Below are 17,465 nucleotides of genomic sequence, written 5' to 3'. Positions count from 1 at the left end.
TGCATATAAAATAACTCAAATTTCTGTATCCTACTCTAATATGTACCACTTGCTCACACTGAAAATCATTTAAAATTTATTTCAAGAGTTTCAACAAACAGTGAAATGAACTGTTTGTATTTACCTAGGTAGATGGGACAGCATCCTATATAGAAAACCAAATACAGACTTTGTGATTGAATCTACCTTTCAATTAACTGATGTATCACATACTCTAAAATCTCCAGAACTGAGTCAATCAAGTCCAATACTTTCTAGATTTTTCAGCTACTCACATATAGCTAGTAATGTCCAGTTTAAAACCAAATTTTACTTTTCTCCTTTCTCACTCTATACTTACATCTTGAGAAAATATCCTATCTCTGACCCGCTGATATTCCTCTTCCCTCTCCTCTATTGATTTGCTTCTTCTATCATGCCGCAATCTGATACGTATCTGGAAATTTTGAACACATCGTCTTCTTAGGAGATTGAAATACTTCAAAGTAAAAATGAATTTAATTGAAGATTTAACAATACCAAAATAATATCTTTTTTTTAAAAAACAAATTTGAAAGCGCTTTTTGGTCGTAATCACTGCTGCACTCTCCTTCCAAATAAGTATTTTCTAAGAGTCTTTTTCATTGTACATTTCATTCTCCTAAGGCAGTTTGTGCTTCCACTTTTACTTAATTCCAGATGTTTTCCTGATTGTGCCATAAAATTCCACTGAACTGGTAGCTGATTCATTCAGAGAAATTACCGTTTAATACTTAATTCTATTCTGATTTTTTTCAAACTGTGAAGCATTCCAATTATGCCCATGAGCAATTGCTTGGTTAAGAGAACAGATTAAAAATTCTGAGTGATCATTCATGGCTTGAACTGAAACCGAACTATGCAACCAAACTTTAAAATGATCAATTACCTGGTTCTCATTCACTTAAAATAACATTTTCACATGTGAAACACAACCTAATGTTTTTTTAAACCAGTTTTGTATCTAAACAATATTATGTTATCACTTGAGGACATTGCAATGAAATACATGCAAATTATGTTTCATACATGAACATCTGCCATCATGTTAAATTCAACTTTCTAATGCAAAGTGCAATTTCTTTCAAATATCTTTTCCATATAAGTGTCAAATAATGCTTACTGTAGTGGCCATATAGAACTTAACGCAAAATACATGTGATACATTATAAATAAGTGACAAGAAAAAAATGTTAATATTTTGCTAAAATTATTCCATTAATCATAGATGCAATGAATGTTGACAAGATTATGGCACGCATTCAACTGAATTAAATGTTATAGAATCCAGGACTCATTGGATGCCACCTATAAATCAAATGTGCCTTGTGGCTATTTGAATTAAACTATATTTAACAGAAATTGTGTAACTATATTCTTGTAACCTGGAGGTGAAACTTTCAATAAGTACCACAAAAATATATATGTTTTCATGAGCCATGATTTATTGGTATGGTTATTCTATAGATAGAATTTAAGGAGCTGCGATCTGGTCATATATTCTTTTAAAAAGCCCTACAGTTTTTTGCAAAACTATATATATATATATATATATATATATATATATATATATATATATATATATATAATTTATATTATTTTAAGTATTATTTTAATGAAACTATTTTGTTCCACACATCAAGTATTCAAACTTTCCAGTTATATTAAATTATTAAATTCTGCTCCAGAGATCCCCCCCCAAAAAAGCTCAACTTAGGAACCCGTTCAACAGCCTCTGCTTCAACTGAACTGTAATCAAAGATTGCTGACTAATTAGACACTTACTTGGTTATCATCTTTATCAATGCTCGAGTTATCTCGTTTAAGAATATACCTCTTCTGAAAATCATCAACTGTCTCATCTTTTATATGTTCACAAAACTTCTGATCAGGTCTGCAAGGAACAAATTGAATAATGGAATACTCCAAACCAAACAGAAACATAAAATACATATTTTCTAAGTGATATTAATGTCAAAGAACACTTTCCTGATTTTGGTGGTCAACATTAACATTTGGCAGAAATATTTGATCATCTCCAACCATCACATTCCTACTGGATTTGATCGAATTGCTATTAATTTAGTGGCAGTTTTTAACATTAGTGTTAAATCCCTTTTTATGAAGGTTTCACTCCATCATTCAGATCCAAACCAGGGATTTTGGGAGATAATAACTAAGCACACAGGGCCACCCAAATAATTATTCTGAAATTTTGGTGAATATATTTAGTACTAGCATGGCACAATGGGCAGCTGATAAAGCTGCTGCTTCAGTGTCAGAGATCCGGTTTCGATCCTGACCTCAGGTGCAGTCTATGTGAACCTTGCACACACTCCATCATAGTGTGGGTTTTCAAGGAAACACAGTTTACACCCATTGTGGTTGACTCAGTCCACATCAGCATCTCCTCTATATCCTGCCTTTCTGCTCTCACACCATGCTGCCTCCAGACCGTGCAGCCCATTAGGTTCCCATCCAGCGTGTCAGAATTTAACCAGCAGGCAATTGACATCCCACGATTAAGATTCCAAAATAATCAGTTCCCATTTCTAAAAACCCATTTATCACCATAACCCCAGCCTGTTGATCACTCTTTACTTCAGATTCATTTCATGCAGTCTCAATCCTTTTGCTGCACTGTCAAGAAATCAATGTCCAAGTCCAACAAAGCAACTCTTTCAAAAGGTGTATTTACCATTTTTAATTCTCCCCTCTTATGTACAGTCTACACCGCTAGAAATATTTTCATTACTTATGCGTACAATGCATAACTTGAGTTGAATGTCAATCTTTAAATAAGCCTTCAAATTACATTGGGATATCTCTATGTTAAAGACTTTTAATATATGGGTGCTGCTAAAGCGACACAGCTGCGAGAGCTGCTTCATAACACTTGAGAGCTGGGTTGGATCCTGACCTCGTGTGCTGTCTGTGTGGAGCTTGTGCATTCTCCTTGTGCTCGAGTGAGTTTCCTGCAGGTGGTCAGGTTTCCCCCACATCCTAAAGATGTGTGGGTTTGTAAAATAATTGGCCTCTAAAAATTGCCCCGGGTGTGTAGGTAATGGATGGGAAAGTGGGATAACATAGAACTAGTGTGAACACATGATCGATGGTCGCAGGGGCTGAAGAGCCTGTTTACATGCTGTATCTCTAAACTAAACAGCAACACATTACACTCATCTCATTTGAAGCCACCTCTCATGAGGAAGTAATACCCAGATAAAGTTATGAAGTAGAATATTAACAATAATTATCAAATGTTAAACCACTTACATTCTTGTGTTACTAGTTTTGTTTACAATCACAGCTTTTCCTGTTTGGTCAACATTATGATCCAAGCCAAAGTATGCAGCCACTCTGTGCAACAACATCCTGTGATAGGAGGTCATAGGGGGAAACTTCCTATATTGAATACTGAAAAGGAAAAGAATGATACTGCTTATGACAATATACAAGCCAAACATATTTACTGAGCTGATGCATTCATTTTTGATCTTACTTGTTATTACTGATAAAATCCAGAATTTCTTGCTCTAACTTCAGCAACATCATTCTATCCCTGGAAAACAAGATAGCAATTCAGAAATATTAATATGTCACATATGTTTGTTCCAACATTCAAAACTTATGTAAACTCAAAACAACATCATTTAAATTGCTTACAGATGGAAATCAGTGTTACTTTCAACCATCTACCAGGTTAACATTAATAAAGTAAACACTGTTGTGCACAGTACAATACATACATCTATTGCTTCATTTACAAGGACCCAAGTATTAGTCTACTCATTTAACAGTTACCTGGCATGCATTAATTTCTAAAAGCCACAAATAAACATTTAAATCAACTTGGCATCACCAATTGTAGCTCTACAAAAGAACAAAGCTGCATACAAAAGATTTTTGAAGGTAGAGCATCTATTCTTTTGGAGAGGCAATTTGGGGATTCTGCATCTCAAAGTGATTCATAAATATAATTTGGGGCGAGAGAGATCAAGGAAAATGTGTTAAACTTTATCGCTATTTTTATACCTTGATATTCAAGATGTTCAGATTGCATGGTGCACTTCAATGGACCTGGAGTTATTTCTATTCAGATACAGGTATTTTAACTAATCAATATCCACGTGCATATACTAATTTTGCAAAAGTGAATAATAAATTTACAAATTCACATTTGCTTAAGTGCCTTAAGACAGGTTGTGAACTGAGATCAACTAGACAGCACATCTAAAGAACGTACATACTTCAAAGGCCATACAATTGCTTTCTGTGCTATGCTAATCAAGAACTCTGAGGTGAATGACACGTTTATCACTTGGCTTTGATGGTGTTGCTGAATTCCAGTTCCAAGTCTGTGCTTAGCGAACACTAATTGCATGACAGATGAGGAGAGCCTTTCTTCCCACAATAGCCAATAGGCCATTGCTGGATGGTGCACAGACTTGGATGGAATAAGAGATCAGCAGACAACCTTAACACTGTTTAAGAATATGTGTAAAAAGAATCAAAATGTCATTGTGGAGAGACAAGAAAGTACACAATTCTAGGTATCATCCGTTAAGTAAATAAGTGCAGAAATAAGTAAAGACTTTGGGAAGATCTGGGGTGGGATTGCAGGAGAAGGAAGGAGATGGACTGCACCCCAGGGTCTGAAGGAGGCGGCCTCAGAGATTGTGGTTGAATTGAATTAGTTGAAATATTTCAAGAATCACTAGAGTTCCTGAAGATTGGAAAATTGCAAATATCACCCAGCTGTACAAGAAGGGAGCAAAGCAGAAGAGCAGAAACTATAGGCAGGGTAGCCTGACTTTGGTGGTTGGTAACATTTTAGAATCAATTATAAAAACTGAGGTTACTGAAGTTCAGGATAGGCCAGTCCGCATGGTTTTGTGAAGGGAAGATCTTGCCTGACGAATCTGCAGGAACTCTTTTAGGAAGTTACAAGCAGGACAGACAGATGGGAGGCTGTAGATGTTGTTTACCTAAATTTTCAGAAGGCTTTCGATAAGGTGCCGCACATCAGGCTGCTAGGGAAGGCGAGAGCCCATGGTATTAAAGGGAAGATATTAGCATGGATAGCAGGTTGGATGTATGGCAAAGAGTTGCAATAAAAGGCACTCTTACAGGTTGGCTGGCAGTGACTGGTGGAGTTCCGCAAGGGTTGGTGCTGGGGCCGCTTCTCTTCACGTTGTATATTAATGACTTAAATAAAGAGATTGGCCAACTTTGCAGATGATGCTACTTTGTATTTTGTTATTTAGTTCCTTAAGGGCACTGTCCTAAGATACAATCACAATTATTTTTTAATGGATTTCAAGCATGCAAGACAAATTCAAGGCTAAAAAAAGCTCAAAGACAGAGCATAGTCTTGAACATGCAATTTGCTGTCAGGCAAAGAGAGTAAAAATTATCTGTGCTGAAAAGAAAATAACATGGTCTTGACTTTCCCCATTAGCAGCAGGTTTTTGTGAAGAACAGGGATGAAACTGACCACTATTCCAATTGGACCGCTCATGTGCATCTCCAGCAACATTAGATTTTAATGACAGTATGCTCGTACTTTCAGTCCCAATACAGTTGCAATGGCCTGCTGTGACGTCAGGAGAAATAGTTGAAATTTCATTATTTTTGATCAGTGAAAGAGCTATGCAACAATGATAGCTTAATAAGGACTGGGTGCTTTTAACAAAAAAAAACACAGAATACACAACTGTCAACTGACATGAAGGCTAAAGTTTTGAAGGAAAAATATTTTTCAAAGTTAAAGCAATAATGTATTCATCATTCATTCATTTTATTAGCTGGTTGTTGTGAAGGGAGCTCCCAGATGTATCACGAATGTCCCATTAGAAAAAAATTACAGCATGGGGCGAGGCTATTCCATTTTGCCTGTGCAAATATTTTAACTTCCACTTAATTTAGTCCCTCTCTCTGCTGCCCATTCGTTCACAGAATTATAAGGCACTAGACCAAGTGGGACCCGTTCCCTCATCGTACAGTTGCTGGGGGGGGGGGGGGGGGGGGGGGAATGGCCTGCGGCGCCACACAAATACTAACAACCCCATCCCCCACACACACACACAGTAACCACACCCCCCCACACACACACACACACTAACCACCTCCCACACACACACACACACACACACACACACACTAACCACCTCCCACACACACACACACTAACCACCCCCCTTGATATTATATTAATAATTTGCTTCTTTTACCCCATCCCCACCCTATCCACTCACACATAGCTCACAACTCGCAGGCGCGTCAAGAGAGGGAGAGGTGGGGGGGGGGGGGGGTAGAGAGGGGGAGGGGGGCAGAGAGACAGGGAGGCAGAGACAGAGAGGGGGAGAGAGAGAGAGGGGGGGGGGGTGGGTGGAAAGAGAGGAAGGGGGAAAGAGAGAGGAGCCGTCAGAGGAGCCGAGTGAAAGCGACCCCCGAGCGTCTTTTGAATAATGGGGAGGAGGGAGAGGTGGGGGGGAGGAGGGAGAGGTGGGGGGGGAGGGGAGAGGTGGGGGATGAGGGAGAGGTGGGGGATGGGAGAGGTGGGGGGAGGACGGAGAGGAGAGGTGGGTGGAGGAGGGAGAGGTGGTTGGAGCAGGGAGAGGTGGGGGGGGGCGAAGAGGGAGAGGTGGGGGGAGGAGGGAGAGGAGGGAGAGGTGGGGGAGGGAGAGGTGGGGGTGTGTGAGAGCGCTGCGTCTTTTGAATAACGGGGGAGGAGGGAGACGTTGGGGGAGGAGGGAGAGGTAGGGGGTGACGACACACACACACACACACACGATCAGACTTTTAATAGTTACTAGGCCAAGTGCAGACCCATTGGGTCTGCTCCCCCAATGCACCTGTCCCCAACCCATAGCCCCCACGGGAGGCGTGGTCCTCCAACTCAACCCGTTGCCGAAGGTAAGATTCAAGCACTCCTCAGCAAAGATCATAGCTCGTGAGCCTCCCCCACCACTGGAGCTGAAAAAAAAATCCCAATCCCCAATTGCAATACCAATTGACCCTCCCCCTCCTCTGTCCTGCCAGGAGCTATGATGGCAACATTGTTGCTAATGTCGGGTGCACTTGCTGTGCGATGTCATTGACCTGAAAAGTTCAGTGTTCCTGCCAATGTTAGTCTTGCAACTTTGTATCAAAGTGTGTTGGAAGCTGTGAAGAATCATTTTAAAGTAAAAACTATTTTAAATTAAAAGTATTTTTAAACATTTTCAGTAATAAGTTGAGTAATAAAGGCTGAAATTTTCAGATAAGTAGATTTTGGACTCCACAGGAGAAATCTCTACCGGAATATGTAAAAAGTTTACCATTAGCTCGTCGTTTTCTCGAGAAGATGTAGTTATGCACAAACAAACACACCACACGAATTGCAGCCCATTGGGTCTGTTCCCCATCGCGTATTTGCGGGGGGTGGGGGGGGGGAGGGGGGCGGCGGCATGCAGTATATGATATTATTATTGGGCACCTTTGCAACGTTGTCAGTTACTTCAAATCAAAACAATTTGCTTTTTAAATACATGGATCAACTTTATACATACACATAGTTTGACTTCCAAGTTTGACTTTTGCTTGGCTACAGTACAAAAAATGAAGGCATTGACTCAATAGTACAAAAAACCATTTTGGGGATACTTCTTTAAGTTGTTATTAAATTATTTGAGATGGGCAAAGTTCTTTATTCTTAGGGAGCCATTTATACTAGTTCTATTTGATAGAGTAGTTCCTGTTCATTATGTGTCCATTGTGCACTTATTAACGAGATTAATACATATTTTCCAATTGCGGTTTGTGATCCAGAGTACAAAGCTTAAGAAACAGTCAAAGACTACTGATAATTTGTTTATAAAAAAAAAATCATATGCCTTTTTAAATTCTTATTAATCGATCAAAAAATTCTTAATCTACACTGATAACGAGAGAGTGTGCTTAAATTTATGAAAATATAGAAATGTCCTCAGCAGTCGAATGATGAATTGGTCATTGAAAAATTAGCCAAAATTACAGAAAAGAAGCTTAAAAAGAGCCCTCACCCGGCTTTGAGGAACATTCAACATTAGTAATCTAGCAGCTGCAATTTTCTTGTGGGACTCAAGGCTAAATCAATTTTGTTGGCAATGCCATCTCATTTATGTATCCACCTTTAGAAATGATGTTTCCAGGAATGAGAAAACAGGTGATGCAAAAGTCATACTTCTGTCTTGGCTAGGTAGAATGATGGGGACATACCATTCCTGTAACTAACTGAGAAGATAAACTTAATAACTGACATTAGATCAAAAATAAATTCAATCCCCAAGTCACAACCTCGACTCTATCCTATCCCCTCTGGTCAAATCCCTCCATACTTATGTCCAAGACACCTCATATGCTCTTCGTCACCTCCATGGCTTCCGTTTTCCAGGCTCCCATTCCCTCATCTTCACCATGGATGTCCAGTCACGCTACACCTCCATCCCCTACCAGGAGGGTCTTAAAGTCCTCCGTTTCTTCCTCGACCGCAGAACCAACCAATCCCCGTCTAATGATATGCTCCTCCGCCTAGCAGAGCTGGTCCTTACCCTCAACAACTTTTCCTTTGACTCCTCCCATTTCCTCCAAATCCAAGGTATGGGCACGCGCATGGGCCCCACCTATGCCTGTAGGGTACGTCGAACAATCCTTGTCCGAGGCTTACCGTGGCCCTATCCCGGAACGCTACCTCCGCTACATTGACGACTGCATTGGTGCTACCTCCTGCACCCATGCAGAACTCACTGACTTCATCCATTTCACCACTAACTTCCATCCGGCACTCAAATTCACCTGGACCATTCCGATATCTCCCTACCGTTTCTTGACCTCACCATCTCCATCGCAGGTAAGCGACTACTGACCGATATCTTCTACAAACCCTAACTCCCATGGCTATCTGGACTACACTTCTTCCCACCCTGCTTCCTGCAAGGACACTATCCCTTACTCCCAATTCCTCTGTCTGCGCCGCATCTGCAGGTGTTCCAAACTAGGGCATCGGAGACGTCCTCATTCTTTAGGGAACGGGGGTTCCCCTCTTCGACTATAGATGAGGCTCTCACCAGGGTCTCTTCTATATCCCATAGCTCCGCTCTCACTCCCAATCCCCCCACTCGCAACAAGGACAGAGACCCCCCCTGTCCTCACCTTCACCTTACCAGCCGCCACATACAACAGATAATCCTCCAACGAGATCCCACCACTGGCCACATCTTTCCATCTCCACCCCTTTCGGCTTTCTGCAGAGACCGCTCCCTCCGCAACTCCCTGGTCAATTTGTCCCTTCCCAACCAAACCACCTCCTCCCCTGGCACTTTCCCTTGCAACTGCAGGAAATGGTACACCTGTCGCTTAACCTCACCCCTCGACTCCATCCAAGGACCCAAGCAATCTTTCCAGGTGAGGCAGAGGTTTATCCTCACCTCCTCCGACCTCATCTATTGCATCCGCTGCTCTAGGTGTCTACTGCTATACATCAGTGAGACCAAGCGCAGGCTTGGCAATCGCTTCGCCCAACACCTCCCCACAGTTCGCATTAACGAACCTGATCTCCCGGTGGCTCAGTCCCCTTCCCATTCCGTATCCGACCTTTCTGTCCTGGGCCTCCTCCACGGCCAGAGTCCCACCGCAAATCGGAGGAGCAGCACCTCATATTTTGCTTGGGTAGTTTACACCCAGCGTTATGAAGATTGACCTCTAATTTCAGGTAATCCTTGCTTTCTCCCTCCTTTCCCTCCCCTTCCCAGCTCTCCCACAGGCCACTGTCTCCGCCTCTTTCTTTCTTCTTCCCGCCCCCCCCCATGGCTACATAGATGCTGCCTCACCCGCTGAATTTCTCCAGCATTTTTGTCTACCTTCGATTATCTATCATGTAATCTGGATGTAATAAGTGGACATTTAGGATTTGTGTACTCAGTTTACCTCGTGCAAATAACGCATTAACATCATTGTTCTGTCTCCATTTAAGCTGCACCAGGAATGGAAGTATCAGGTGAATCGTGAATGATCCCAGCATAAAAGTCTTAGAATAGTTATTGCTGTCAATTATTGATCAAAAATTGAATAGTAGGGCAAGTGAACAGGTATTTGGATGGTTAAACTGCCCTGAGTGAGTAATAATAATAATTGTTTTGCTCTTGGTAAAAAACTTCAGACTGTAAAAAAAAACTAAATGATCAGCAGGGTATACATTAAAATATTGCATTTTTTACAACAATCAACGTGTATTTTTATATATACCTGGGATTATTTTTCAAAGTATTTACTAAAAATTCATGCAGATCAATTCCAGTGGAATCTGTATATTCTTGGCTGGAATCTGTTTAAAAGAGATGAGAATTGCAATTCATTCAAATTATTCAGCAGGGACCTAAAATCTCTCATTATTTTTGTGAATTAAAAAGCAGTGTAAACCTCTTGATAACATTTTTTTATGTGTTTTTTCTGGTTTGTCTGTGCACTCTTCCTTTTCAGCTTCATCATTCGCAAGTTGCTCTTCCTTATCAAATGTTTGTGTTAATTGTAGTTGAATTTTATCCTGTGTAAAAACAAAAATTGTTGCTGTTAAAAAATTAGAAGAAAGATGTATTCAACATATTTAGTATGGTGTTTAGAATTTTTTAACAGTACTGGTGTCCAACGTTATTTCTGATGAAATATTTCAACAATTTTCCCTAACTGACCTCAATACTTGGCAGATGCCCTGTATGGTATGCCACTGATCCACTCTGCCAGCGACAGAGAAAATACATTTGTAGTTTTTTACTTTTCTTTTTTAATATAAGCAAAATGATAGTACTGAAAAAGTCAGATGATGTAACCTTAAGGTTGCACATCTAACTCCAGTAAACAAATAATAGCAGTATGAAAACATAACAAACTTCATAAGAGACCTAGAATTGTTGTCACAATATGAAAATGTACAATTATATATAGTATTACATTAAGAGGCCATTTATGTATCTTAATTGCATTTCATTTTAGTCAAATTTCAAAAACAAAATAATAAGAATTCTTCAAACACTTATTTACACTAATGTCGTGAGATGATCTGACTTCTTGCCCTTGACCACACAACTGAACCAGGGAACTCCAGTAAATTGATATCAGCTGACAACAAACCCAAGAACAATCTAAAGATTACACTAATGTATGCCAAATGCTGAAGTACGATCAAAAATAAAAATGTGCTAGAAGTGGATCACAAAATTCGACGTCTAACAAAAAAAGGCTAAAAACACAAAGTTTTACAGAAAATATATTTTCGCTGTTTTACCCTTGTCATATTTGCCTTCGCCGATATCATTCTCTAGTTCCCTATTTAAGTTAACTCATCAGTGAGCGTAATCATCTCATCAAACTATCCGATCGCATTTTCAGTATATCCCATATACATAATCAGTAGGCAGTTATCAACAACATGGAACATACTTTGTGCTTTGCCATAATTATTGTAAAGATTGTTGCAAAGACCTCAGAAGTGGACATTGGCCATGCCCAGATCTTGTCCTGTGTGGAACCTATGCAAGCCGCACTATGGCATGACAAACTGAACAAGGCAGGGCGGATAGGTTCTGTGTTAAGTCATGATTTTGTGTCTCCATTTTAGACTGTGGCAGTTTGGAACACAGTGAGTGCCATGATGGAAGACATGCAGTCAGTGAATTGAACCAATTATAGAGAAATACAGCATGGAAACAAGCCCTTTGAACATTTTCTGGAGATAGATGCGTCTATTCAGAAATTGCTCTGTGATTGCTCCTGCCAGTATTCATGGTTATATTGTTAGTATTTTTATTTTGTTCAGAGTTCCTCTCTGTCTTTTATTTTGAAATGGAGACACTCTTGCCCTCATGTTACCTTCATTATTTTCTTGTCTGTTTCTCATCACATGTTCATATTGTCACTTAAGTTGATTACATTCTGATATTATTTTTTATGGCCAGTTGTTTTTGTATTTACACTATATAATCTGTCCCTTGCCTTACTAACTAATGAAGCCAAATGGCCAGTCTTCTCCAACAGTACTTCCACTTATTGCACAAAAGCTTTCAATGCTTCGAAGCCTAACAGTGTTCAAGATATCTTAACACATAATTTATTGTTCATCTGTCTCAAAATCTCCAGCGCTTTGCCTGGCAAACTGTGTTCCTTTCCCTCCTATCTACATCTCCTGTAGCTCTTTCTTTCTTCATTTTGTCTCCAAAGTTTCCATCTATTCCCATACAAAAATGGTAGAGAAAGAAATGTTGACATGACATGAAGTATTCATACTGGCCCTGGTTTATTGCAGAACTCAGACAGCTCCGACAGTCTAAAGAGGAAGCCTACAGGAGCGGGGATGCAGACCTCCACAGGCAGGCAAACTACAAGCTGAGAAGAGGAATCAGAGCTGCCAAGGAAAGGTACTCTGAGAAGTTGAGGAGCAAGTTCTCAGCTAGTGACTCTTCTTCAATTTGGAAGGGCTTGCAAGAAATCACCAGGCATAAGAGGAAAGCCCCCGCTCTTTGGACAATCATCAGCTGACCGACGACCTGAATGAGTTCTACTGCAGGTTTGACAAGCAGAAACGTAACCCTGGTGCCCCCGCTCCCCCCCTCCCCAACCAACACAGCCAGACCCTACCTCCCCAATCACCACTTCACACCTACTTAAAGCAAGACTCCAGTCTGAAAAGACTGGACCCTTTCCCACCCACCCCTCTCCAATCACCACTTAACACCCAATTACAGCCTGACTGCAAAAGATTGCAGTCACGTCCACTACCCACCCCCTCCATGCTACACCACATCACTTCTCCATCATCAACAATAAAAATAGAGGTGGAGAGAGGCTGTTCAGAAGACAGAAAAAACAGAAATCTCAAGGACCGGACAATGTTTCCCCCTCTACTCTCAAGCTCTGTACCAAACAACTGGCACTGGTCCATACAGACATTTTCAACCAGTCCCTGCAAAGCTGTAGTGTCCCTGCTTGTTTCAAAGTCTCCACTATTGTCCCTGTACCCAAAGGCAAGGATTACTGGTCTTAGTTGGGATGTAATGTTAAAATTGTACAAGGCATTGGTGAGGCCAATTCTGGAGTATGGTGTACAATTTTGGTCGCCTAATTATAGGAAGGATGTCAACAAAATAGAGAGAGTACAGAGGAGATTTACTAGAATGTTGCCTGGGTTTCAGCAACTAAGTTACAGAGAAAGGTTGAACAAGTTAGGGCTTTATTCTTTGGAGCGCAGAAGGTTAAGGGGGGATTTGATAGAGGTTTTTAAAATGATGAGAGGGATAGACAGAGTTGACGTGGAAAAGCTTTTCCCACTGAGAGTAGGGAAGATTCAAACAAGGGGACATGACTTGAGAATTAAGGGACTGAAGTTTAGGGGTAACATGAAGGGGAACTTCTTTACTCAGAGAGTGGTGGCTGTGTGGAATGAGCTTCCAGTGAAGGTGGTGGAGGCAGGTTCGTTTTTATCATTTAAAAATAAATTGGATAGTTATATGGACGGGAAGGGAATGGAAGGTTATGGTCTGAGCGCAGGTATATGGGACTAGGGGAGAATATGTGTTCGGCACGGACTAGAAGGGTCGAGATGGCCTGTTTCCATGCTGTAATTGTTATATGGTTATATGGTTAATGACTACAGACCTGTCGCACTGACCTCTGTAGTCATGAAGACTCTTGAAAGGCTTGACTTCCGAGGTGACTGTGCCTGAACCCCTATGTCGGTGGATCACCAGCTTTCTGACAGACAGGAAGCAGCCTATGAGGCTGGGAAAGCACATCTCGGACCCGCAAACCCTCAGCATAGGAGCACCGCAAGGCTGCGTAATCTCCACTCTCCTCTACACCAATGACTGCACCTCCACTGACTCCTCTGTCAAGCTTGTCACGTTTGCGGATGACACAACCCTGATTGGTCTGATCCAGGACGTGGAGGAATCTGCCTACAGACAGGAAGTGACACAGCTGGCGTCCTGGTGCCATCGCAACAACCTGGAACTCAATGCTCATAAGACAGTGGAATTGATTGTAGACTTTAGGAGAGCTCCCCCTCCCCTCGCCCCATTCACCAGCAACAACACCACTGTCACATCTGTGGAGTGCTTTAAGTTCCTGGGAACCACCATCTCCAAGGACCTTAAATGGGCGGGGGGGCACCATTGACTCCACAGTCAAAAAGGTACAATAGAGGATGTACTTCCTACGGCAGTTGGGGAAGCACAATCTGTCACAGGCAATGATGGTCTAATTCTATACGGCCATCGTAGAGTCTGTGCTCACCTTCTCCATCATGGTCTGGTTTGGCTCAGCCACCAAGCACGGCATCCGGAGGCTGCAGCAAATCGTCCGATCAGCTGAGAAGGTTATTGGCTGCAACCTTCCCTCCATTGATGAACTGTACACTGCAAGGGCCAGGCAGTGAGCGGGTAAGATCATCTCTGACCCCTCTCACCCTGGCCACAAACTCTTTGAATCACTTCCCGTTGGAAGGCGACTCTGGACTGTCAAAGCTGCCACAGCCAGATATAAAAAACAGCTTTTTCCCCACGAGTTGTAGCTCTACTCAATAACCAAAAATCTATAGCCTCCTTTTGGTCTGGTATTTTATTTAATTCATAAGTTTAATCAATAATGTTTTATTATTAATGTTTTATGTGCCATTCCTAACTGTCACTGTATGTCATAGAAACATAGAAACATAGAAATTTGCAGGAGTATTCGTGCCTGCACCGCCATTTAATTGATCATGGCTGATCATCCAACTGTATCCCGTACCTGCCTTCTCTCCATGTCATGATCCCCTGGCTACACTTCTAACAAATATAGCAATGAACTGCAACCCCTCTGTGGCAAGAGTTCCAAGATTCACCACTCTCTGTGTGATGTGAACAGTTTAAAGGATTTCCCCCTATCCTTAAGCTGTGACCCCTTGTCCTGGACTTCCCCAACATCATTCATTAAGAATTTTGTAAGTTTCTATAAGATCCCCTCTCAATCTCCTAAATTCTAGAGAGTATAAACCAAGTATAAAGTCCTTAAAAGACAGTCTCTCCTCTTTCTTCAAATTCTAGAGAGTATAAACATCCCAGTTCATTCATCCCATCACTGCTCACGCAAAGTCCTTCCTCATTTTCATATACAACTGCAGTATAACCTCCCTGCTCCTATACTTCCTTTTGCTATGAAAGCCATATCACTGCCTCTGCCTCCTCAATGACTGCCATGCATTTTCTCCCCCTTTCCCAACAGCTTTTCCCGCAAAGAGCACCAAGGCAAATTCTTTGTATTGAACACTTGTATAAACATTCATTAATTCATTCCAAGCTAAAAGTATCGTCATTGCATTTTTTAACAGCTTTGCAAAACTATTTGTTTAAACATGATATGTCTTGCACTATTATTGTCTTATTATTGGAAATTAAGTACTGGAATAAAAGCCCAGAAAAGACTGGAAATAGATCATACACCTATTGAAGGTTTGGAAATGGAACAGTTGGCCAAGGATGGACTATTCAGTTGACTGCCCAGCAACAGGTGCAAGGTTAATTTTTTGATGTGCAAAATATCACACTTCACCTGGATCTCTCAGGAAAGTCAAATAAACAATAGCATGACAATCTTTAGGATATATAAACTGTAAGTCGTGAAATCATCACTTTAATACAAAAACAAGGCTAAGACTTTCAGGAATGTAGTAGTCGAGTTAAATCAGTTGATCAGCCTAGTTATGTCACCAGATTTAATAGCATATTTTTATATTAAATATTTGCAGTGTGTTACTCTAGGAATATTCTCCCAAGTACTATCACACAAACTGTCAGGAATCCTGGCTGACCAGTGAAATACTGAATGCTATGCAACTTGAATTAAACCCTGAACAAAAATGCAACTTTTTACAGGAACATCTGTGGGAAAAATAAACATCAGAGTATAATACTAAAACAAATCTCCAAGTCATTCCAATTTCAATCTGCATAGATCAGATTACCCATTCTCAGATTTTTTTTCCTTTATTTTCCACGAAAACACAACTCTTTCCAGGGCTTTATTGTCCCATCTAAACAAAACACATCAAATGCAGCTTCATTCAAAGCTTAATAAATCTCTCATCTATAAAAATATTAGCCTTCATTAAATATTGAAATAATTACATTCCTTTCAAAGACACCATCGCTATGATTTAAATGCAAAATAATTCAAACAACGGAGACCAACAACCAGATACATCATATTTATAATCTTAATGTACAAATGTACAGATCAGTATGTCATAGAGATAAAAAGACACTTAAGTCTAAAATATTTTTCAAAAGTAGTTCTGTGGCATATGGTAAATACACAATCCAATATTGGTGAATTACCAGCCAAAATAACTCAAGTTCCATTTAATGAACCATGTCGCTTTTGTCTTTTTCTCCTCAGTCTTCTGGATCATTTCAAAGTTCAATGATATTTTTTCACATAACAGCACTTAATTTTTTGATTAATCACTACAAACTTGCAAATTAAAAGCTGTTTTACAATTTCTTTCAAGGGTAGGCTGTGACAATGTTACTGACAGTAAAATTAAACTTCAATTGTGATTTTTTGATGGCGATTTAAATTTTGCAATCACAATCAAAATAGGACGTACATGGTAAATGGTAGGGAATTGAAGAATACAGTTGAACAGAGGGATCTGGGAATAACCGTGCATAGTTCCTTGAAGGTGGAATCTCATAGATAGGGTGGTAAAGAAAGCTTTTGGTATGCTAGCCTTTATAAATCAGAGCATTGAGTATAGAAGCTGGGATGTAATGTTAAAATTGTACAAGGCATTGGTGAGACCAAATCTGGAGTATGGTGTACAATTTTGGTCGCCCAATTATAGGAAGGATGTCAACAAAATAGAGAGAGTACAGAGGAGATTTACTAGAATGTTGCCTGGGTTTCAACAACTAAGTTACAGAGAAAGGTTGAATAAGTTAGGTCTTTATTCTCTGGAGCGCAGAAGATTAAGGGGGGACTTGTTAGAGGTCTTTAAAATGATGAGAGGGATAGACAGAGTTGATGTGGATCAGCTTTTCCCTTTGAGAATAGGGAAGATTCAAACAAGAGGACAGGACTTCAGAATTAAGGGACAGAAGTTTAGGGGTAACATGAGGGGGAACTTCTTTACTCAGAGAGTGGTAGCGGTGTGGAATGTGCTTCCAGTGGAAGTGGTGGAGGCAGGTTCGTTGTTATCATTTAAAAATAAATTGGATAGGCATATGGATGAGAAGGGAATGGAGGGTTATGGTATGAGTGCAGGCAGGTGGGACTAAGGGAAAAAGTTGTTCGGCACGGACTTGTAGGGCCGAGATGGCCTGTTTCCGTGCTGTAATTGTTATATGGTTATACAATGTTTTTAATTACTAGCTACCAAAATGCACACTTTTTTATTG

General features: G+C 40.5%; 1 protein-coding gene across 11 annotated transcripts in view; it reads right to left on the bottom strand.

The window, feature by feature from the left end:
* Positions 1-17,465, bottom strand: part of LOC129699036 (R3H domain-containing protein 1-like) — a 194,664-nt gene that overhangs the window by 96,637 nt on the left and 80,562 nt on the right. For 9 of the 11 annotated variants that reach the window (XM_055638628.1, XM_055638631.1, XM_055638635.1 and 6 more), the window contains 6 exons: positions 10,459-10,582; positions 10,285-10,363; positions 3,521-3,580; positions 3,295-3,435; positions 1,804-1,912; positions 341-436 (listed from right to left, as the gene is read on the bottom strand). In XM_055638628.1, the coding sequence (XP_055494603.1) occupies positions 341-436; positions 1,804-1,912; positions 3,295-3,435; positions 3,521-3,580; positions 10,285-10,363; positions 10,459-10,582 (609 nt within the window). Of the gene's footprint in view, positions 1-340; positions 437-1,803; positions 1,913-3,294; positions 3,436-3,520; positions 3,581-5,515; positions 5,538-10,284; positions 10,364-10,458; positions 10,583-17,465 lie in introns of those variants that run through there. The other 2 variants (XM_055638634.1, XM_055638639.1) reach the window with 2 other exon arrangements.

Source organism: Leucoraja erinacea, chromosome 7 (assembly GCF_028641065.1).
Source record: "Leucoraja erinacea ecotype New England chromosome 7, Leri_hhj_1, whole genome shotgun sequence".
Classification (NCBI taxonomy): Eukaryota; Metazoa; Chordata; class Chondrichthyes; order Rajiformes; family Rajidae; genus Leucoraja; species Leucoraja erinaceus.
This window is presented reverse-complemented; position numbering and strand designations above follow the sequence as displayed.